The 20406-nt window shown below is 45.2% G+C and overlaps 1 protein-coding gene across 2 annotated transcripts; it reads right to left on the bottom strand.

The window, feature by feature from the left end:
* Positions 1-48: 48 nt before the first annotated feature.
* LOC144125774 (transcription initiation factor TFIID subunit 6-like) lies at positions 49-19205 on the bottom strand. Of its 2 annotated transcripts, XM_077659458.1 has the most exons (12): positions 18940-19205; positions 18469-18555; positions 17304-17457; positions 16462-16518; positions 15488-15651; positions 14911-14976; positions 14142-14219; positions 13777-13878; positions 12261-12385; positions 10728-10986; positions 10269-10439; positions 49-6874 (listed from the first exon to the last, which is right to left on the bottom strand). In XM_077659458.1, exons 1-12 carry the CDS (start codon positions 19087-19089, stop codon positions 6386-6388), a joined length of 1902 nt encoding a protein of 633 aa, XP_077515584.1. In that variant the 5' UTR covers positions 19090-19205; the 3' UTR covers positions 49-6385. The 2 variants fall into 2 exon arrangements, with proteins under 2 accessions (XP_077515584.1, XP_077515585.1); XM_077659459.1 differs by lacking the exons at positions 18469-18555; positions 18940-19205 and adding an exon at positions 18294-18397 and having other exon boundaries at positions 4410-6874.
* Between the last annotated feature and the right edge of the window lie 1201 nt (positions 19206-20406).

Raw genomic sequence — 20406 nt, 5'->3', positions numbered from 1 at the left:
CTTGTCGCGCGTAGATAAATGTTATTTTTCTCCTCGAACGAAAACGGTCGTGAAGTCATGCCGTTTATTTGAAAATATGGGATTTGATGCAACAAAAAACGATGCACAGAGGCATGTGGACGAGACTCGCATGGAGCAGCTCTCCACCGAACTGTACTTACGTGATGCCCGTGTATGTCAACTAGCTGCGCTAAGCAAGCATTTAGCGAGGCCGGTTACACACGAACGCACGGTTGAGAAGCCGGCCATTTTTTTTTTTCGCATCAAAAAGCTCGAGTGGCAAACGTTTGTCAAGACTAGATTTAGCGCACTTCAGAGTGGTATAGAACACAAAGAGCGCTCAACTCCGCTACCACTCGATCGCTAAGAAAATACTCTCCTCCGCATAAGTCTCTAACACAGCAAGAAGCAGCTAGTTGGCGGAGGCTGCAAACGGGAACTTTCTTTAACTTACACATCCTACACAAAATGTATCTTCAGGGACACATGCCCGTGGTGCAGGGCAACCCCCACGCTATACCATATCACCTGGGAGTGCGAACGCAACTACGCATTCCACCAACACAAAACAGCGAGTGCGGAGCAATGGGAGAGCCGGCTCACCAGCTGCGAGCTCACTGCCCAAAGGGCACTAGTGCAGCACGCAAGCGAAGCAGCTAGGCTCAGTGGAGCCCTGGAATAGGGGCCCAACCTTGCTGAAAGAGGTCAAGCGTTGACAGCGATGAAGACGAAGACCGAACCGCCAATCTCTTAAGAGACCTCAATAAAGCTTTTCTCTCTCTCTCTCCGCCCAACGCACCACATATAGAGCGCCACTACGACCTTCGCGGAAACAAAGGTCCACCAAGATATGCAAAGTGGCAGCCTGTGAATATTGGCGGGCCGCTATTCTTCGAGCGTAGTGATCAACGCTCCTTCTTAGCCCCCGCAGCCAGGGACTCCAGAACATGGGAGGTCGACCCCCCCAGTCTCCAATTGCTTGCACTTGGGTCAGATTTCTGACAATTGAAACACTTCAGTTCTAGGACTCTTAATGCAAAGCACAGTGGAGTTGAGCTACTTGGCTTCGTAGCCAGTTGTAAAGCAATTCATATAAGAGTAAACTAAACCAGTCATTCAGTTCTCAGTGGGCACGTGTCAGCTCCTTTAACAGTTTCTTTCGGAAGCCTTTTACAGAAATTTAATAGGAAGCTAAAGAAGAAGATAGCCGAGGTAACATCCCAAGCAGAAGAGTACGCAACACACTTAGCCAGGCAAGGGTGGCAACAGTTCAGCACTTCGCTGAATGGAACACTCAGCACGGCTAAAACATGGCGGATTCTAAAGACTCTAATGGATCCTACCAAGACTAAAGCAGAGAGCGGAAAAGTCATAGAGACTAGTGCACCAATATCAAGGAACAGACGAGCAGCTCCTCGATGAAGTCAGAACCAAATGCTACGGCACAGATGAGCCCAAGGGCTACGAAGGAAACTACCTTGGAGAAGAAAATCCAGATATGGACAAGCCCATCAGCAGAGAGGAAGTCACCGCAGCAATGAGAGCCGTTACAAAAAACACAGCGGCAGGAGCAGATAAAATTAGAAACTCTCGCATAAGAAATTTAAGCGACGAAGCCACGGACCAGTTGACGGCCTACCTAAACAGACTATGAGAAGAAGGAAAGATACCAGCTGAGTGGAAGCATGCCGTAGTAGTCATGATCCCCAAACCAGGCAAGAAGCTGCAGATCGAGAACCTCAGACCAATCTCCCTCACTTCTTGCCTGGGAAAACTGTATGAGAGCATCGTCACGAAACGCATCCAGCAACACCTACAAAATAAGAGGCTCTACCCGGACACCATGTTCGATTTCAGGGCGAACCTCTCAACGCAGGACGTACTTCTGCAGCTTAAAGAAGTTCTGGAGACAATGCCCAAACAAGGGGAGAACATAGTCATGGCACTCGACATAAAAGGTGCCTTCGACAACGTCGGCCACGCCGCTATAATGGAGGGGCTAAACAGCACCAACTGCGGGAGAAGAATCCATGACTATGTCAAAGACTTCTTGACCAACAGAACGGCCACGGTGGGACTAGGGGAGCTGAGGAGTGACGTCTTCACCACCCCAAGCAAAGGAACACCCCAAGGCTCGGTCATCTAGCCCATACTCTTTAATGTGGCGATGATCGGCCTAGCGAGAAGACTCAGCAGAATCCAGGGCATCCAGCACGCGATGTACGCAGACGACATCACGGTCTGGGTGAACCATGGATCCCTGAGGGAAAAGCAAGAACTGCTACAACGAGCAGCAAGATCCGTTGAAAGATACGTGAAGAAAAGAGGACTAGCCTGCTCTACAGAAAAGTCCGAAATATTGAGGGTAGGAAGACATCCCACTGATGCGCCGCTCGAAGTGAAACTAGAGGGGGCAAAACATCCCGGACAAAAACACGATAAGAGTCCTAGGGATGTGGCTGCAAGCAAGCAGACAATGCAGCCACACACTCTGCCTGCTCGGCAAGTCAGCTGAACAGGTAGGCAGAATGATAACCAGAGTCTCCAACCGAAGACATGGAATGAAAGAAGAAGACACGCTAAAACTAGTAAGAAGCCTCATAGTAAGTAGGGTCATCTACTCGCTGCCATACCACCCCATGATCAAAAGTGAAACGGAACAGGCAGAGACAATCCTAAGGCAGGCCTACAAGACGGCACTCCACCTACCAAGAAACACATCAAATGAGAAGCTGCTACAGCTAGGAATCAGCAACACCTTTGTGGAGCTGGCAGAAGCACAGCACGAAGCACAGCTGCAACGACTCAGAAACACGGCTGCAGGAAGAGCGCTCCTGACAAGGTTGGGTCGCAACCCAAGGGGGCATCTCGATCGATCCGCCGATATAGTAACCGACGAGATCCGTAAAACCCTGCAGGTCAATCCCATTCCGAAATACATGGACCCAAATCTCCACGCGGCCAGGAGACAGCCGCGGGCAGATTATGTGGAGAGATACTTAGCCAAATTAGAAAACACAGTCTTCATGGATGCAACCATGTATCGATGGAATAGACGCAAAAGCTACTACAAGACAGCTTTGGTGGTAGTCGATAACGCAGGCAATCTAATCACCTGCGCAACTACATGTAGCGTCAGGATAGCGGAAGCGGAGGACGTCGCTGTTGCACTGGCAGTGGCTGAGGGCTATCGAAAAGACGAACCATTGGTCATCCTAACGGACTCAAAAGAGACATGCAGAAACTATACGAAAAATAGAATCTGCAGGGCTGCCTTAGCTATCCTCCGCGAAGCAGTACACCTCAGAAAAACAGCAACCCACAAATTAATCTGGATTCCGGCACACACGGGGATAGAAGGAAACGGAAGGGCCGACAGCTTGGCTCGAGAGATCACGTACCGAGCCGAGCGGCCATACGCCCTGGAACAGCACTTCACCGTGGAGATCGGATTTTCAGAATACCTAAACTATCAAAGAGGCAGGAGAATTAGATACTCCCCGCCACATAAGGGCCTAACACAACAAGAAGCAGTTAGTCAGCAGAGGCTGCAAAAGGGAACATTCTTTAACCTACATATACTTAGCAAGATGTATCCTACACAGTATAGGAACACATGCCCGTGGTGCGGGGCAACCCCCACGCTTTACTATATAACCTGGGAGTGTAAGTGAAACTACACGTTCCACCAACACAAAACCCCGAGTGCGGAGCAGTGGGAGAGCCGGCTCAACAGCTGCGAGCTCGCCGCCCAAAGGGCAATGGTGCAGTACGCAAGCGAAGCAGCGCGACTCAGTGGAGCCCTGGACTAGGGGCCGAACTCTGCTTTGAAGGTCAAGAGCCTGCAGCGATGAAGACGAAGGCCGAACGCTAAGCCTTTAATGGACCAAATAAAGTTTTTCTCTCTCTCTCGTTGCCTTCCCGACTGCTGGAGTGTCGTCACCACAACGTGACAGTTTGCATCAACCTTTCAACACTGAAAAATTTAAAATATAAAATTTATTATGCGGATAAGCATTAAATAAAAAACAAAATAAGCTCGAAGTCCTGCCTCCCACTAAAGAGAGTTCCCGAGGAAAAATAAAAAAGATATAATGAGAAATAAATAAATAACAAATAAGCTCGAAGTCTTGCCCTCCCCCAACTCAAAAAAAAAAAGTTGCGAAGTCCCTGCCCACAGCATTTCACTCTTTCTTACAGCAATTTGTGGCATTTAACTGTCTAATGATATCCTAAAGCTCTGGATCAATGGTCGCAAAAAAAAAAGAATTTGCGCATAGGCATGCTGGGATCTGCGCAACTTTCGCTCAATATACTGTGATATGCATTACGCGTGTTTCACCGCAAGAACCAATTTTGGCAACAATCGGCAGTTCATCACACTGCTGAATGCCCTCAGAATAATTGCTGAACCAAGAAAGTGAGGTTTTTATCCCACAATTTGCAAGAGACATGAGGAATGAACAAAAATAGCACCTTGGGTTTCTTGGATGTCACTATGTAATCGGTGGACTGCAACCAGCCTTCTCAGTTTAACTACTGTAAACGTAATTTATAACTGCACCACATAAGCACTAAGAATGGCAGTAAGTGCCTGATGCCTAAATTTTCTTAAGAGTGTTATCAGGGTCAGTGCCACATCTTCTATGGTTTAATGCCATTATGCACCATTACAAAGTTAATTCCCAAAAGTTATTTAATACTTGGCACCTGAGTAAATTCTTTTCTTAAGTATAAAATGTCTGTCAGTACTGTGAAAATGCAATATCAAGATCTTCCTGCAAAGAATACTGCTGTATTCACCCTCCAAAGTAAAAAATATAGCCATATGCACCAAACATCAGCACACAAGCCAGTGTCAGTATAAAGCATTGTTAACAACGGCAGCTGTACCACACAAGCAATTGTGGTAAGGACAGTACTCATTTTATCGAAAAATCTGTTGTGGCGACCTTACGAATGTCATTAGGACATATGGCATCAAGTTGATCATTTTTTGTGCACGTGTGGCATGGGTACTAGTTTTTGGCACATACACCAGTGACACACATACAAAAGAAACAAACAGCCATACCGCAAAACGAGATGGATGCCCTGTACCGTATCTGCAGCATGCTTGCCAGGTCAGAGTGTGTCGAGTGAATTTTTGGACATGGCACATAGTTAGCGTTGTCAAATGTATTTATAACACGGCGCCATGTGACACCAAATATTTCATACCATCAACGCCTCTCTCACAATGGCAAGATGCAATGATCAGAGACAAAAGCAGAATGCTATCTATATGAGAAAGAAATCTTCACTGCCCCATGTCCAGCAGTGTAAAATAAGCCAGAAAAAATGACTCCCAAACACATTTACACAAAATGAAGTGTGATAGCAAAAAAGAAACAAAACTCCTGCATGCATGCAATGCAAGAACACTGAAGGCATAGCAACAGCTCAGCAGATGACAAGCACAGTCAGCTCTTTGGCAATTGAGTTTTGCGGATGCTGAACATAATAACAAGGGCACACGGGGCAGCACCCATAATTAAGAAATCAAACCTAGGCACAGTATTTATTTGAAAGGGCACTCCCCATATCTCTTGGTAGGGTATGGTCACGTTGCACGGTATGAACAAAAAGTTGCCCACAGGGACCAGTGGGCATACAAACATTCAAGGAAGAAGAATGGAAGTTGCTATCAATCAGAACTTGCTGTTTAACTGCACCACAGGAAAAGAGCTACACATTTGTTGCCCCACAATTAAATGTTCTATCCAAAATTAGAAAGTGAAGTAGGCCACTTACAAGAGCAACTCGATACTTTTCATCATTAAAATTGTGCTTAAGCTTGTATCCTCATCTCTCCCTTTGAGTCCATGACTTAAAACAGTCACCATGTGCTCATTTTAAACTTACTAATGTACAACCTCCGCTTTGCAAACAAAACTAGGTATTTATGAAAAAATAAAACATTCACCAACACAATAAAGAAACATACAAAAAGCTCATGTTTTATCAAAAGATGATTTCACCCTACACACGTCACAAAGCTGTACACACGTGGCATATGCTGGCTCAAAATGCACTTTGCCCTTTCTTCATAACACCCTTTATCCTGGGTAACTAACATGCCATGAACTTGTGTGCAACACCGCACACATTCATTTTTCCCTGCAATAAACAGTTACTGTACAGATCCCTCCAAGTGTCCCAAAAAAATAACCAAAAAGCAGCAGCAAGGGGCAGCAGGGGCAAAGAAATGAGTGCAAAACATCAACAGGGCGCACGATGCTCACGCGTATGTACACAATGGTTTGCAGATGGCAAGTCTGCCACAACATGTCTCTGGGGTGCGCCGACAGACAGCGAGAGTGGTCCACACGTGTTTCCCACCACCTCATGTCGGGTCCATCATTTCCTCAGTTTCCTCTTTAACTTCAGCCATTTGAATGGTCGCAGCCGTGACAGAGTCTGAACTGGTGACCGTGGGAACAGCGTGATGCATCTGTGCAGACGAAGTTGGGGTCGAGAAGATGCCCTTGACGGCAACATTGGTTGGCTGAGCCATGGTGACTACGACCACTTTGGTCAGGGGAGCTGTTGAAGTGACTGTCTTGGTCTGCAGTGCATTGCCCTGTTGTGTTGGTGCTGCTGTCACTATCTTGACAAGCGTCGGCGTAGAGCCAACAGTGCTAGTGCTGCCACTGTTGCTGTTGACAACACTAGTGGCAGCATTGGCAAGGGGACTGGCCGGCGCCGCCAGACGTGGAGGATTGGAAGTGACAATGACGTACTTCTGTGGTGCCCCCGGCAGTGCTGCCGTGGGAACGCGAGGTGCAGGAACCAGCGAGGATGCACGTGGCGCAGCTTGGAGAAGACGTGAGGGCTGCAACAAGGGCATTCATGCATAAAACCGGCTCAGTGAAGTACCTGGCAGACACATTATATTAAAGGGACACTGAGGACAACTCCATCTAATTTCTATTCTTGGTATAATTCAGCTGTTTGGCTTTCTGGGGCTCTGTTGACATTGATGACGTCAAGAGAAATGTGGCCTCCTGATACATGCCTGTACAAATGCTGTCATGTTAGACTTATGAATAAGTTGACAAATTAAATACTAACACCAATATGACCTCTAATATTTGCTGATAGATTACAGCAACTTCCTGAATGCTACCATGCTTCATTTCTGCCATTAAACCAGTAACTCTAAAAACCATGAAAGGAGTTGCATTGTTCACATTTGTTTTACTTTACATGTGCCACCACCCACAAGGTTTACCAAGACTCCTAACCTTGTGCTCACACAGTTCACATTAAGCAAGCCATGCAGTGTATGTATGCATGCATGCATGTACGCAGCCTGGCAGCGTTAACAATTCCTTTTGAACCACTGTCTCCTTGCAGCCACTACTATTACTGGAGAGCTCGCAATGTGTGACGCTGGCACAGCAGTGCCACCTTGCAACACTAAGATGAAGGACACTGCCACTTCGCTGATGCTGTCTGACAGCTGTGACTTTTAACTAAAAGCTCTGCATGGGAGGCATGGTTAGTGTGCATTGGAGGTCCATGCACTTCTTGTCAAAGCTACACTGAAGGAGTGAAAATGCAAACAGCACATTGACAGAACCTCACAGATGATAAGCCCGCCAATAAAGGTAGTGGCAGCCAGAGCACACAGCATTAGCTACAGGCAAACCTCTATGTCAAATCAAATTAGGAACAAACTGCAAAATAGGTTTATATATTAACATTTTCACACTATATAAATATGTTTAAAGCATACTGTATTTATTGACATAATGAACGCTCCCCCCTTTTCTCGTTGAGAATTTACTTCATGTTTACAAGCATCGGCTTTTTTTAGTGCATTCCTCAGTTTCACGCCGTCTACAGTGCAGGCCTTTGCAGCGTGCCAAGATGCTGCGTGCCGATAACATCATGGCAGGTTCATCTTTTGAGGAGAGCTCCAGCAGGAGTGGCGTGCCTGACGAACATGGCAGAGCCCCAAGACACTGTGCACCCTTATGTGCCCTTGACAGGAGCGCAGGAGGCGGTGGCTATCCAGTGACTCTAGCAGCGGCTTGCTCGACGCACTGCTGTGCGCTCGAGCATCGGAGAGGAGCGTAGCAGTTTAAACCAGAATGCTATAAAACATCCTCTACATTGAAATGCTATGGAGGAAGCAAGACCTTCAGACCCCCAAGCGATCTGGTGAACGCGAGATTGGGAGTGAAAATGCGTAATCTTACTAATACCACAGCAAACGCTTAAACATTCGCATTACACACTCTTAACCGTCCTGCAATCTTTTTTATGATCATCATCATCAGCAGCCTGACTACGCCCACTGCAGGACAAAGGCCTCTCCCATGTCTCTCCAATCAACCCTGTCCTTTGCCAGCTGCGCCCACCGTATGCCCGCAAACTTCCTAATGTCATCCACCCACCTAACTTCCTGCCACCCCTGCTGCGCTTGCCTTCTCTTGGAATCCACTCGTTACCCTTCAGGACCAAAGGTTATCTTGCCTTTGCATTACATGCCCTGCCCAAGCCCATTCCTTCCTCTTGATTTCAAATAGGATGTCATTAACCCACGTTTGTTCCCTCACCCACTCTGCCCACTTTCAGTCTCTTAACGTTACAGCTATCATTTTTCTTTCCATAGCTCGCTGCGTTGTCCTTAACTTGAGCTGAACCCTTTTCGTTAGCCTCCACGTTTCTGCCCCATAGGTGAGTACTGGTAAAATACAGCTGCTGTATACTTTTCTCTTGGGGGATATTGGCAAACTGCCGTTCATGATCGGAGAGAACCTGCCATATGCGCTCCACCCCATTCTTATTCTTCTAAATATGATCCAGATCAGCGGTCACTACCTGCCCTAAGTAGGCATATTCCTTTACCACTTCCTGCATCTCGCTACCAATTGCTAGACCGTTGAACATTAGTTTGGCTTTCTGCATGTTAATTTTTAGACCCACCATTCTGCTCTGCCTAACTCATTGATCATGCTTTGCAATACATCTCCTAAGTGACTCAGCAGCGCAATATCATCAGCAAATTGCAGATTACCCAAGTATTCTACATTAATGCTTATCTCTAACTGTTCCCAAATCAGGCCTCGGAATACCTCCTGTAAACAGGCGGTGAATAGCATTGGCGAGATATCTTCCATGCCTGACGCCCTTCCTTACTGAAATTTTATTGCTGAGTTTATGGAGGACTATGGTAGCTGTGCAGTTCCTATACACATCTACCAGTATTTTTTCACATAAGGCTCTTCTACACCCTGATTTCGCAATGCCTGCATGACTGCCAAGGTTTCCAGAGTCAAATGCTTTCTCATAATCAATAAAGGCTATATATAGGGATTGGTTATATTCTGCCTCTTTCTTTTTTAGCCTCGCATAAAAAACACGCAGCTGACCTTCAGGGCCAGTGTTCAGTATGTTCGCTTTATCTGGCCACAACTAGCTGGCGCCGTCCACCATCACGAAATTGTCAAATCACATCGTGATACAGCAAACACCTTTCAAGGTGAACGACGCTAAGCACCGCGGCAACACGAACACAGCTGACCACACAGTTTTGATGATAATGGATGGACTAACAGACGGATGGATGGGCCTACGTAAATGAAATTTCGACGTCTAAACTTTTTTCCTTGCGTAATGAGCCTTCATGATGAAAAAATAGAGCAAAAGGAACACGAGGGATGGAAAGCGCTTGCCTGCATCGTTCCCTTTTTGTCCCTTGTGTTCCTTTTGCCATATTTTCTCATCATGAACGTTATCCAACTCGCCCAACTTTCGGCTTTGCATAATGAACTCTCCAACTGAATTGATGTCTACTTTATGGCAAAAAAGTGGGTTCATTATGCGAGTAAATATGCTAACTCCAAATGCTGCATCTATATCGTGATCAGTAGTCCATAGGACAGATTTTATAGTGAGGAAATTTAAATTAAGAAAAAGATAAAGCCTCCAGACAGCAGAACCATGACTATGAATGCTTCACACTGGCCAATGTGCGCATCAGCTTTCAGTATGCATGGTCGACACACAAAGCATGCAGCCTCAACTGCCAGAACACGCAGCTGAAGCATTCATTGATGCGCATTCTCGTGGCCACTCTGCTAGGGAGCCGAGCCAACAGATAACCTGTGAAAATACCTTCTTGTTGCCTGCTCGAGCGAAACGCAACATGAAATGAGAGCACGCTAGGCTGGCAGAGGCCACTCCCAGACAAACAGACCTAATAGCAATTTGCATACCTGGGTGACTGTGAGAGTGGTGCGCGCCACTGAGGCCGTAGTGGTGGGCTGCATGCGAGCCCGAACCACCTGTGCATGCAGCAGGTGGCCTAGGTAGCCATATTCTGCCCGGTATTCCTCTGCATTGTCCGGAGGTGTCCGCGTTGCTTTCAGCACTGGCGCCAAGACCCTCTTCATCACCCGGAGAAGAGGTAAAAAAAAAAAGGGTGACAGAAAGCAGTATAAGCATCGCACCTATATAGACTTGAAGAATCAAATAATGCATGCCAATTTTCTGAAATATAGAAGTGTGTGTTGTGTGTGTGTGGGGGTGGGGGGGGGGTGGGGGGAAGATGGCAGTTGCTAACAGAAACGTGATAACTATGGTATCAGCTAGTGTTCTAAAATCTTGTGCTCTCACAGGTGAGCACGGGCAGTAGGGCCAGGTAAAAGTGAAAACTGTTTGGTGCCAGGTCGTACCAGCAGCAGCTGCTTGATGTGCTCGGCAGCCTTCTTGTCGGCAGGAGAGACACCGGGCTCCTCTAGGCCCTGACGCAGCTTCTCGCCCAGGGCCCGCACTCGTGGAAGCACGAAGGACCGCACAACCTCAGGTCCTAGTTCAGCCAACCCTGAGACAGCCCCATAGTGTGAGGCCAGTGGCATCTTGTCATTCTGCAGCGCACGGCTAAACATGCGTGTCACCCGCGTCTGCACGTTGTTGGTGCTCGTGTTGAAGTTCCTGCAAGGGCAAAGGTGGAATGGGTCAGCAACACCGCCGCAATGAGTAAAATGTGTGTACACCTTGACCTCATCTTCACTCTTTATAAAGCGCAACCTTTGCGTGTGTATTACATGCGAACAAATGGTGAAACTGTACTCTGAATGGCTCTATAAATAGAATGACATCACTTTCAAGCCCTTTCGACCACAGCTTTTGCAGAAAAAAGAGGCGCACATTTGCACCAATAACACGTAAAAAGACTTCAAAGGCGGTACATATCCATACCTCAGCCTTATCGACATATTAAAAAAGTTGCAACTGAAATGAAAATTGCTTCAAGTATTAACCGACAGCTGACTGATGGAAAAGGTTGAAAAGCTGAACAATTTTTTGCATTTTACTTTCCCACCAATATAAGCTACACCAAAAAAACTGTACGCCCGCACTTGTAAAAACACACAGAACACCAAAGGAGCCTATTAGCGAAACAGAAAAATATTTTGAATGGTTTATTTGATTGCTAGGTACTATTTAGCATCAAAAAATATGGTACACAGGTTCACCGTTGTCCACTTGCTGGCACTTGAAGTGAGTGAGACAACATAAGTTCCGCTGTCCTAAACACGGTCAAAGTTCGATCATGCTTTCGTTCACAGCAACACGAGGTTCACTCGGCAACACACTTGGATAAAGTGTTTGCACTAGTTAAAACGATTCTGACACCTTCTTATAGTCTAAATTGCTAATTAACCAACCATGTGTGCGGACAATCACTACCAAAGTGGTATTAATTCACAGGTTCACCCCTTATATGTTGAGAAGAAAGAAAGCATTTAAAAATGAAGAAAACATCCCTGAGCTTTGTGTAAGACAAACAATGTAACAGAAGTTGCAAAAAATGAAAATTTTGCAACACTGCACAAAACTGCGTATAGCAGATCAGTGCAAATCAACTCATGAAAAAAAATCAACTCACAGTTCACTGTCTCGGATACGACATGCAGTCTCAAATGCAACCAGCACACTTTCAAAGCTTTATTTCTGCCATGTCAGACAACCCTTCATTGTCGGTAACAAAATGTGTGGTCCTGAATCAGCAGAATATAAGTGGACTCCCACTGCAGAGTGTTCGAGAGTGTTCTGCTTGTGTAAGCCGCCATGAAATTGAACAGTCTTCAAACCCACTACATCTAACTTGTAAAAGAAAAAACAAAAAGAGCTGGGCATACAACATGCCCTTGTGCTAAAGCTTCCTGCCCAGGCTCTCAAACCGTGGCAGATCTCAAACTCACTTGCAGATCTGTGCCATCAATCGAGACGCAAAGTCCCGCAATGCCCAGTGGTTGTCAACGTCAGGTCTAGTGCACAGTTGCCGGCTCACAATGCACGTCGCCACGGATGGGATCAGCTCATGCAGCTGCAAAAAGCCACAATCAAAAAGTTTAACGCTGCATACCACCCATCAAACAGAGGGACACTGTCACTCCATACAAGAACACCATAGCGGCAAAGAATCAAGGCAATTCAGTACATGCTTGCCTAACATACGGTAACTTCCAAGGAGGTGTCAACTGCATTAATGTGGAAATGTGGAATGGTTGGTATACAATCACTCAAAGTTGGTAAAGGACAGCAACCAGGTAAGCACACTATTTATCAACCTTTCAGGAGGGGAAAAAAAAAAAGAGGTCAGTTCTTAAGAATATGCAACCAGACTATCTCATCCTACTTTGGACTGTGATGTTGCATTTCAGTTAGGTACCGCATTTTGTTACGTGCATATATATCCTACCCCCTTTACAGCAAAATGTACATTATAGGCCTAGATGAACACAAAAAACTTAATAGTTTGCACTCCATTCGGTGTATTTTGCATCTGTTTGCTTTGTATATTTTACTAGCACATACTGTATTTACTCAGATAATTTGCATCCTCATGTAATTTGCACACCCTTAAGTTATTCCCTGGATTTCTAAAAAAAAAAAACTTTTACGCATATATTTTTTCCTTTTTGCTGCACAAGCAAACGAGCATGTACGCAGATGCGCAGAGGGCAGGCTTGGGAAGATCGGCACGGCCGTGTCACCGCATGCGGCCGCAAAGGGTGAGTGAGCGATGTCAAAAATAGTTAATTCGTATATAAATTAGTTCCGTTAAAAAAAAGTCAACTGCGCGCCATTTACCCGGCTCATTCGCGCCAAGGGCCGCTTTTACATATGAACAGCTGCAAGAGCAAGCTTCCAGTAACCTCCGGAGTGTGCGTCACGCTAGAATCCAAATCTACTGAACAAGTCGCTGTTCTGTTAGCCGCTACTCAGCCGGGCCGCATATGAGGCTGCCGTTTTATATTCTTGTATCTCCATTTCCCTCTGACTGCTGGCTCTGCGATTGTATCGTTCAACTCATAATGCTTTCAGTTGCGCACACACCATCACGGCGTCATGCAGGGAACTACATAATATGGGTCTGGAGCTGGCACGGAGGGGAGCAAGGAGGATGTGTCGACTTCTATTTGGAGTCAACATTTTTTTAGGCCAACAAATGGCACGACATGCGGGGCAACTTATATGCGGCAATACATTGCGCGTATGACCTTTGTAGCGAAACCCACAATTTGCGTACCCCCTTTTACCAGCTTTAATTCTAGGAAAAAAAAGTGCACAAATTATGCGAGTAAATACAGTAGTAAAACCTAACATGAAGCTTGTGTGAAAGTCTGTGATGCAAGTGCAGCTTCATTGTTTACTACCACGATAACACATCCAGCTCTTTTCAATCCTAACCTTTGAAAAACCGTTAGTACTCACGTATTTCTCGAGGTACAGGGTCTGGTTGTCCAGCAGTGCCTTCACCATTCGAATAAGATAAATGAGAAAGGCCAGATTGTTCTGCACGACATTCACCTTCACCTGAAAATGCAAAACAGGCACCACAGACATAAGCATAGACAAGTGACTAAGATGCGAGCGTCAAAACCTAAACAGTTAAGCTTACAGTCAGACAGTCCACCAGGAATTCATGGAGCTATGTGACATACAAAAAAAAAGAGAGAACTGGGGCTCGAACACTAAGGTATCGGAACGAGTAATGAGTTTCTCATCAAACGTGTTGCTGCCGCTGCAAGTCGTGACGTTGTTTCACCCTGAAAAACCAGGTAAGAAATTCTGCTTACCCCTTCCGAGATGAAAGTGCACAAACGTGGCAGCATCTGGTGAAGACCTGGATCTGAAGCCAAGCTCTGCAGCGCTTCCTGGAAAACAAAAAATGCCAGAATGTCTCCAAATGCCTCAAAAAAAAAAAATCCACAGCACTACATAGTGAATAAAGCTCTTTCGAAGAAGAAGACACGAATGCACAATAAGCACCATTGAAATACCACCTGGATCATTGTACAAAAGAAAAAAACTCAATGCGTGACACAACAAAATATCCCTTCTTGTTAGAACCTATTCCACTTTCATTAAAGTTATAATTTAAGACAGACTTAGAACACCAACACCCAAAATGCACAGCTGATCATTTCTGTTTAGTATATTTCACTAGCAAATAGCAAGAACATGCAAGCTCTGATAAAGCCTCTGACTTGTATGCTGCCACTTGTTTACTCTGCTACAGCTTGTGGGTGCGCCACTCATCGGTTAAGACTACGGCTCACAAACCCAAATAAACAGATTGCGTGGTTTTCATCTTTTAGAAGAGCACTCATAATGAAAAGCATAACTGTTGGCATGAATCTAATTACCACTGCAAGGCACTAAGTGAAATGCACCACTTTTAGAAAGCACAAACTCCATTTTTGGTCGAGAGGTGCAAAATTCCATTCAGTCTAGAACACCCATACAGCGCCTAGGATCCAGTCACCAATACTGTAATGCAACCTTTAAGAAGCCTTGAAGTAAGCATAGTACTACGGTGTATAAAAGCCCTCCTTCGAAACTCACCGCTCTCCGCGAGTCATCAGATCCAACGCAGGCTTCTGTAATTTCCTTGTAGTAAAGTTGCTGCTCCTAAATGGGGCAAAGAAGGAAAAAGAAGTGTCATGTGACCCTTCTGCACCACGATGTGTAACAACAAACTACTGCAGGAAGTCCATGCTGAGGATGAGGCCAACAGAACAAAATTTTAAATTAAAAAAAAAGTATATCACTCAAGCCCTAGGTATAACGAAGCTACATATCTGTTTCAAAAAAAAAAAGCATTTAAGTAAACACTAGATATGCAAAATCAAGCAAGCAACTACATCTCAGTTTACAAAATATGCAACAAGCATATCTAAATAGTACTGAACACCAACCAGGTCTTGGAACGAAAAGGCTAAAGCAACTAAATTCAGGTTCACAAAAAACACCATGATGCACATCATGTTTTTCATGCATCCTCCTTTGGAAAGTGTCGTTAGTCCAGAGAGGCTCCACTGGCTCTCAAACAGGGAGAACTTCCAAACCCTTTGCAGCTTTGACGTCAATGTAATTCAGTGCTCTGCCATAAAAGGACACTTATGCACAAGTTGCCACTCACCACAGACAGCTCATGTGTGGCAAGCTGCTTGACACGGACCGTCTCGACATGCTTAGTGCGCTCCTGCTTGCTGGGCAAGCCGGGCACTTTGGCGCCTGGCACCACCACCTTGCTCAACTTGGTCACCGGATCAATGCTCTCCACACGTTGCAGGTCCTTGGAAACTGCAGGGAAGAGGCAGTGTTACACTTGCAAACTTGTGTTGAGGTCGGCATCCCAACCACTGTCAGCAGTTGCCCCCCCCCCATAACAACACTTTTTTCAAAGGGCTCAATGAGCTCAGTTATAAAAATGACACTGAGCTCATTTTTGGCAAAATCCATGCTGTAAACACCTTTGTTTATCAGCATTAATCCACCTTAGCAACAATTCAAAATACTCACCGTCATGATAACCTTACTTTACCTAACTCATATGCCCATCTAACAGTACCATTCATTAGACCTAAGTTTTACCAGCAGTTATAAAATGCTTATAGTCCTTGTAGCTTCATGAATAATATACTACACCTTAATAAGAGCCAGAAACCTCGATCCTGGTGAGACACAGACCAAAATACGTCCTCAGAATGGCCAGTGTATGTAGTGTAATTAGGTAATGGATCATTACTAATTCATGTGTTCAGCATATAGATGTGTTTATTGTCATATGTACTAAAGTTTCTTAATTTTATCATTATTACCATAAGATCCATCTTTTCAAACCTCTTACTCCAAGTGATTCAGCAAAGTGCCCCTTGTAATGAGTGCTACAATGCATAGTCAGGCCATAATGGAACTTGAAACTGTTGATTGTCTGGGTTAGATTATTTACTCTATGACCTGACAGCAAAACAGGACCACAAAGAAAGAATGGGATAATTTCTTTGTTGGCTGTTCTGGTTTATTGTATCATGCAAGCGCAAACAGCAACATGAAATACTGCAAAGAAGCTAGAATTCTTCGGACTGCACAAAAAAAAGAGGCAACACATACCAGGTGGTGGGTTTTCAGGAACAGTGGGCTGGATTCCTTCTATACTCAGCCAGTGTGCTGAAATTGGGGAAGATAGCAAATCAGTTGAAATCACCAAAAGAGTGAGGCATTGTAAAATTCAAACCCCAATATTTATACACGGCATTACCACCCAGCATGAAGACATCTGCAGCAGCATGCTATTAAGAACTCAGCACTTCATGACCCTGACACTACTTCAAACACAGCTTTTTATACAAGCTGATGTTAACTATGGAAGCCAACTTAATTTGCCTATGCCACACAAACTTGAACCTCATGTTTATGTACAGCAATTATGGCAGGTAATTTGGACAGGGGTCTTACTTTCAGACAGAAGCATCCAACAGCTGAAGTAATGATGAAGTTCATGATGTACTAATTTGAAAAGATAGCTTTCTTTTGCTTGTTATTTAGCTGATTTCAGTAAGGAGACATTACCTTTTCTACTACTGCTAATGATTGTGTATGCTTAGCACAAGGCATAACAATTTCATGCATAGAATACTAACTCTGTATGGCACAAATGTGCTTGCAACCCACCCTAGCTCAGGTATGACCAGAACAGGCAGATTAAGTATCAATATTGCATTCATGCCACAATACTCATTGGCATGAATGCATACGCTGCACATCAGTGCTAGAAAGTTGACGAACACTGTGTGACAGAACAGGATCAACAGCTTATGTGCCTGCATAGACAGCCCACAATAAGGGCATTAAGACTGACATTTCTCAATGGTACAATGACACTGTTGCCAAAAACAATTACTTTATTATACTTTATGCTTACGCCAAACAAGCAATGCTTTATTTGCCCCTACCTTTTAAAGAAACGTCCAGTGGGAGCTTTGGTAACTGTGAACTGATGACTTCGTTCAGTTCCAGCTCTTTTTCTTCAACAAAATGCAGCTCCCTGCCGCCACCACTCGCATATCGGAAAGGCACATAGTCGGGACAGTGGAAACCATAGAGTGGCTGGAAATAAACCGAAGGACAACTGGTTAGTTGGTATGCAATGGACATTAACCACATCTACTCAAGTGTTTTCTCATAATATCGGGGACCAGCTGCAAGGCTACAATACTGACACATTTTTTTGAAACCCAAGTAAAACACTCTAGACCACAGCATGCAATATGTACACGGCAAAAAAAAATGACATAAAACACAAGATAAGAGCTACACACTCCACAAGGTGGTAACTAATACCACTGCAGAAATCAGAGAAGAAAAGGTTAATACGTCCAGGCAAGTGAAATGTTTGTAGTATGTTTCTTATTCCCAGCACACTGAACCGTAATCACTACAACAAGGCAGCATATGCAAGCTGCCGCGCTTTCCCCTTTTTGCAGAACATGACATTGGACATGATCAAGGAGCTCTTGGATGGTAATGTATTATGGTTACTATTTAAAGTAAAGACAGTTTAACTTGATTTACCTTGGCTTCAAGAGCCTAAGCTTTAAGGTTTTAAAGTAGCAGTAGATGCATTCCAAGAAAGATGCTGAAAAATGAAAATTTCCTTTCACATGTACCACTCTGTATTAAATTAGAAGTGCAGTTCCTGAGTGCAGGTAGTACATGTACAGTGGTTGGGAAAAGTGGCAGGATGACAAAACCTGCCTGACAACCGGCATGGGTTACCAACGGTGTAGACTGCATATCATTCGAAAAACCCCCAAGCACAGAAATGCCCACTGTAAAGGTAAGCACGAGAACGAGGCGCCTCATTCCTTAGCCAAACGAAATTTACGATCATAGCATGGCCAAATGAGTACCACCGCAAAAAGAAACAAAGCTTTTTAGCTAACCAAGCACGAAAAAAACATGCCAGTCTTCCAAAAGATCAACTGCTTGCGTAGACGGAGAAGTCCGCCGCACATCCAGCCGAGAATTTCAGCGACGCGCGCACCGCGCGCGGCGCCGCTTACGACAGCGGCAAAGCGCAATCGCGAGCATAGCGCAGCAACGAAACGCGCCGCTTACCTCGACGTTTTTCATTTTCAGCGCGTTGTCAAAATCGGACGTCGAAAGCTTTCTTCGTTTTGCGTGTCCCATGAACTTGCTGGCATCCTGAAAAAGTAGGAAGGAGAAAAAATATGCGAGAAAAGTTTCGCCACTGATAAATGCGAAAGGCTCCCACACAAGACAGTCGACAAGTGACCGCACGCGCCACGAAGCACGCGGATGTAGATGCGAGCGCGACGCAGGAATGCTTCATCTACGCGCTCATTCAGTGCGCATGCCCTGGCGTTGGATTTCAAATCGCGCCCGCTTGGCGCGCGAACGCGCATGCATAGCGCTCAGCGGGGTCGTAGCGCTGTCAATGCACGCGTCAGGAAAACGTTTTCGCCGCCGATAAAATATCGCAAAGGTGATGAAGACAGAGTAAGAAATCTATGGAGGAACGCGGACAGTTTAGTTAAACAGCGTGGTAGCTCGGGATCGAAGACATACCTGTGCTATAACTTTGAGGCGATACGTGATCTCGTCGGCAAGTTCTTTGGCCGCTTCATCGGGTAAATTCGAAATTCCGATTGATTCAGCGATGACCTTCATAGACTCCGGCGAGAGGTTGCTGATTGTTTTCGACTCTTTTGAGGCCATGCTGAAGAATGCTTTACTATTTCAGGTGCCGATGCGGTGTCCAAACACGAAGAAACGATCATCCTGCAGCCTTCTGAACAACGCCACGACCATCAAGCGCCATTTTAGTCACAGCCTCCACTAACTTCAAGCGTGTCCTTTCTCACAATGTGGCTGTGGCGCTGTCAGTTGCATAAGACTTTATTAATATGTTAGCCAAAAAATATTTATTGGTAACTTAAACCCAATAAAACTGCCATATTAAAAATTTAAAACAAAAATTTTGGTGTTAATATTAATATTTTCATTCAGCTTAGAGTTTGCGTAGGTTAGTTGGGCAGTCATGGCAGTGTCGCTAGTGTCGTATAGGCAGCATACTTCAAGCATGGATCACTGATCTTAGTAGGCACTAAAAAAAAGTAACCTTCTTCCCTAAAATAAGCATCTGATTGTCACGTTACCTGCAAAAAATTGATTTGCTTCGACCGTTCGTCGATTCATCTACGGTGGAAGGGTAATATTCGGTCGTTCCAGCGACGGTGGCGGCGCCACGCAGCCTCTTGCGGAAGCAGCGATGCAATGATCGCTCTGCGCGGCGCGTGTGATCGCAGCGGTTTGCAACGCGAAGATACGTGTCAAAAATTAAAATATTCTGCTGTTCTCACTGACATCGCACAGCACACGGGCGCCTTAGCGGAGGCGAAACGCTAAGGCGCCCGTGTGCTGTGCGATGTCAGTGTACGTTAAAGATCCCCGGGTGGTCGAAATTATTCCGGAGCCCTCCACTACGGCACCCCTCTTTTCCTTTCTTCTTTCACTCCCTCCTTTATCCCTTCCCTTACGGCGCGGTTCAGGTGACCAACGATATATGAGACAGATACTGCGCCATTTCCTTTCCACAAAAACCAATTATTCTGCTGTTCTACAATGCTCGCACATTCGAAAAAGCAAGCATATTTCTGCCAACACGTAAAAAGCGCAAAACGCAGATCTTACGTGTATGCGGCAGGTCGCTAAGGCGCTTCAGCCCCGTGACTCGTGTGCTCCTCAGCAACGTACTTTGTTGACGCTACGACAGTCAATGCTTTCCAGTTCAGAGTTTTGTTCATACGACCTTCGTATGCGTACTGCAGTTACATGAAATCAGTGCAGTGCTTAAAAACTGAGTTAATGTGAAGTATATTAGTTATATTTTGAGGCGGACGTTTGCAGGAAACGAAAAAATTTCATCAAGCTCCAGTCCATTTAGGTCAAGATCAAACACGGCTTTATGGTCACACCTTGATTGCGAAATGGTGATATTTAAAGAAAATGTGAATGTTATTTTCATTTCTCTGA

Source organism: Amblyomma americanum, chromosome 3 (genome assembly GCF_052857255.1).
Source record: "Amblyomma americanum isolate KBUSLIRL-KWMA chromosome 3, ASM5285725v1, whole genome shotgun sequence".
In the NCBI taxonomy this organism is placed as follows: domain Eukaryota; kingdom Metazoa; phylum Arthropoda; class Arachnida; order Ixodida; family Ixodidae; genus Amblyomma; species Amblyomma americanum.
Note: the sequence above shows the minus strand (reverse complement) of the source record. Positions and strands in the feature narration are given on the sequence as shown.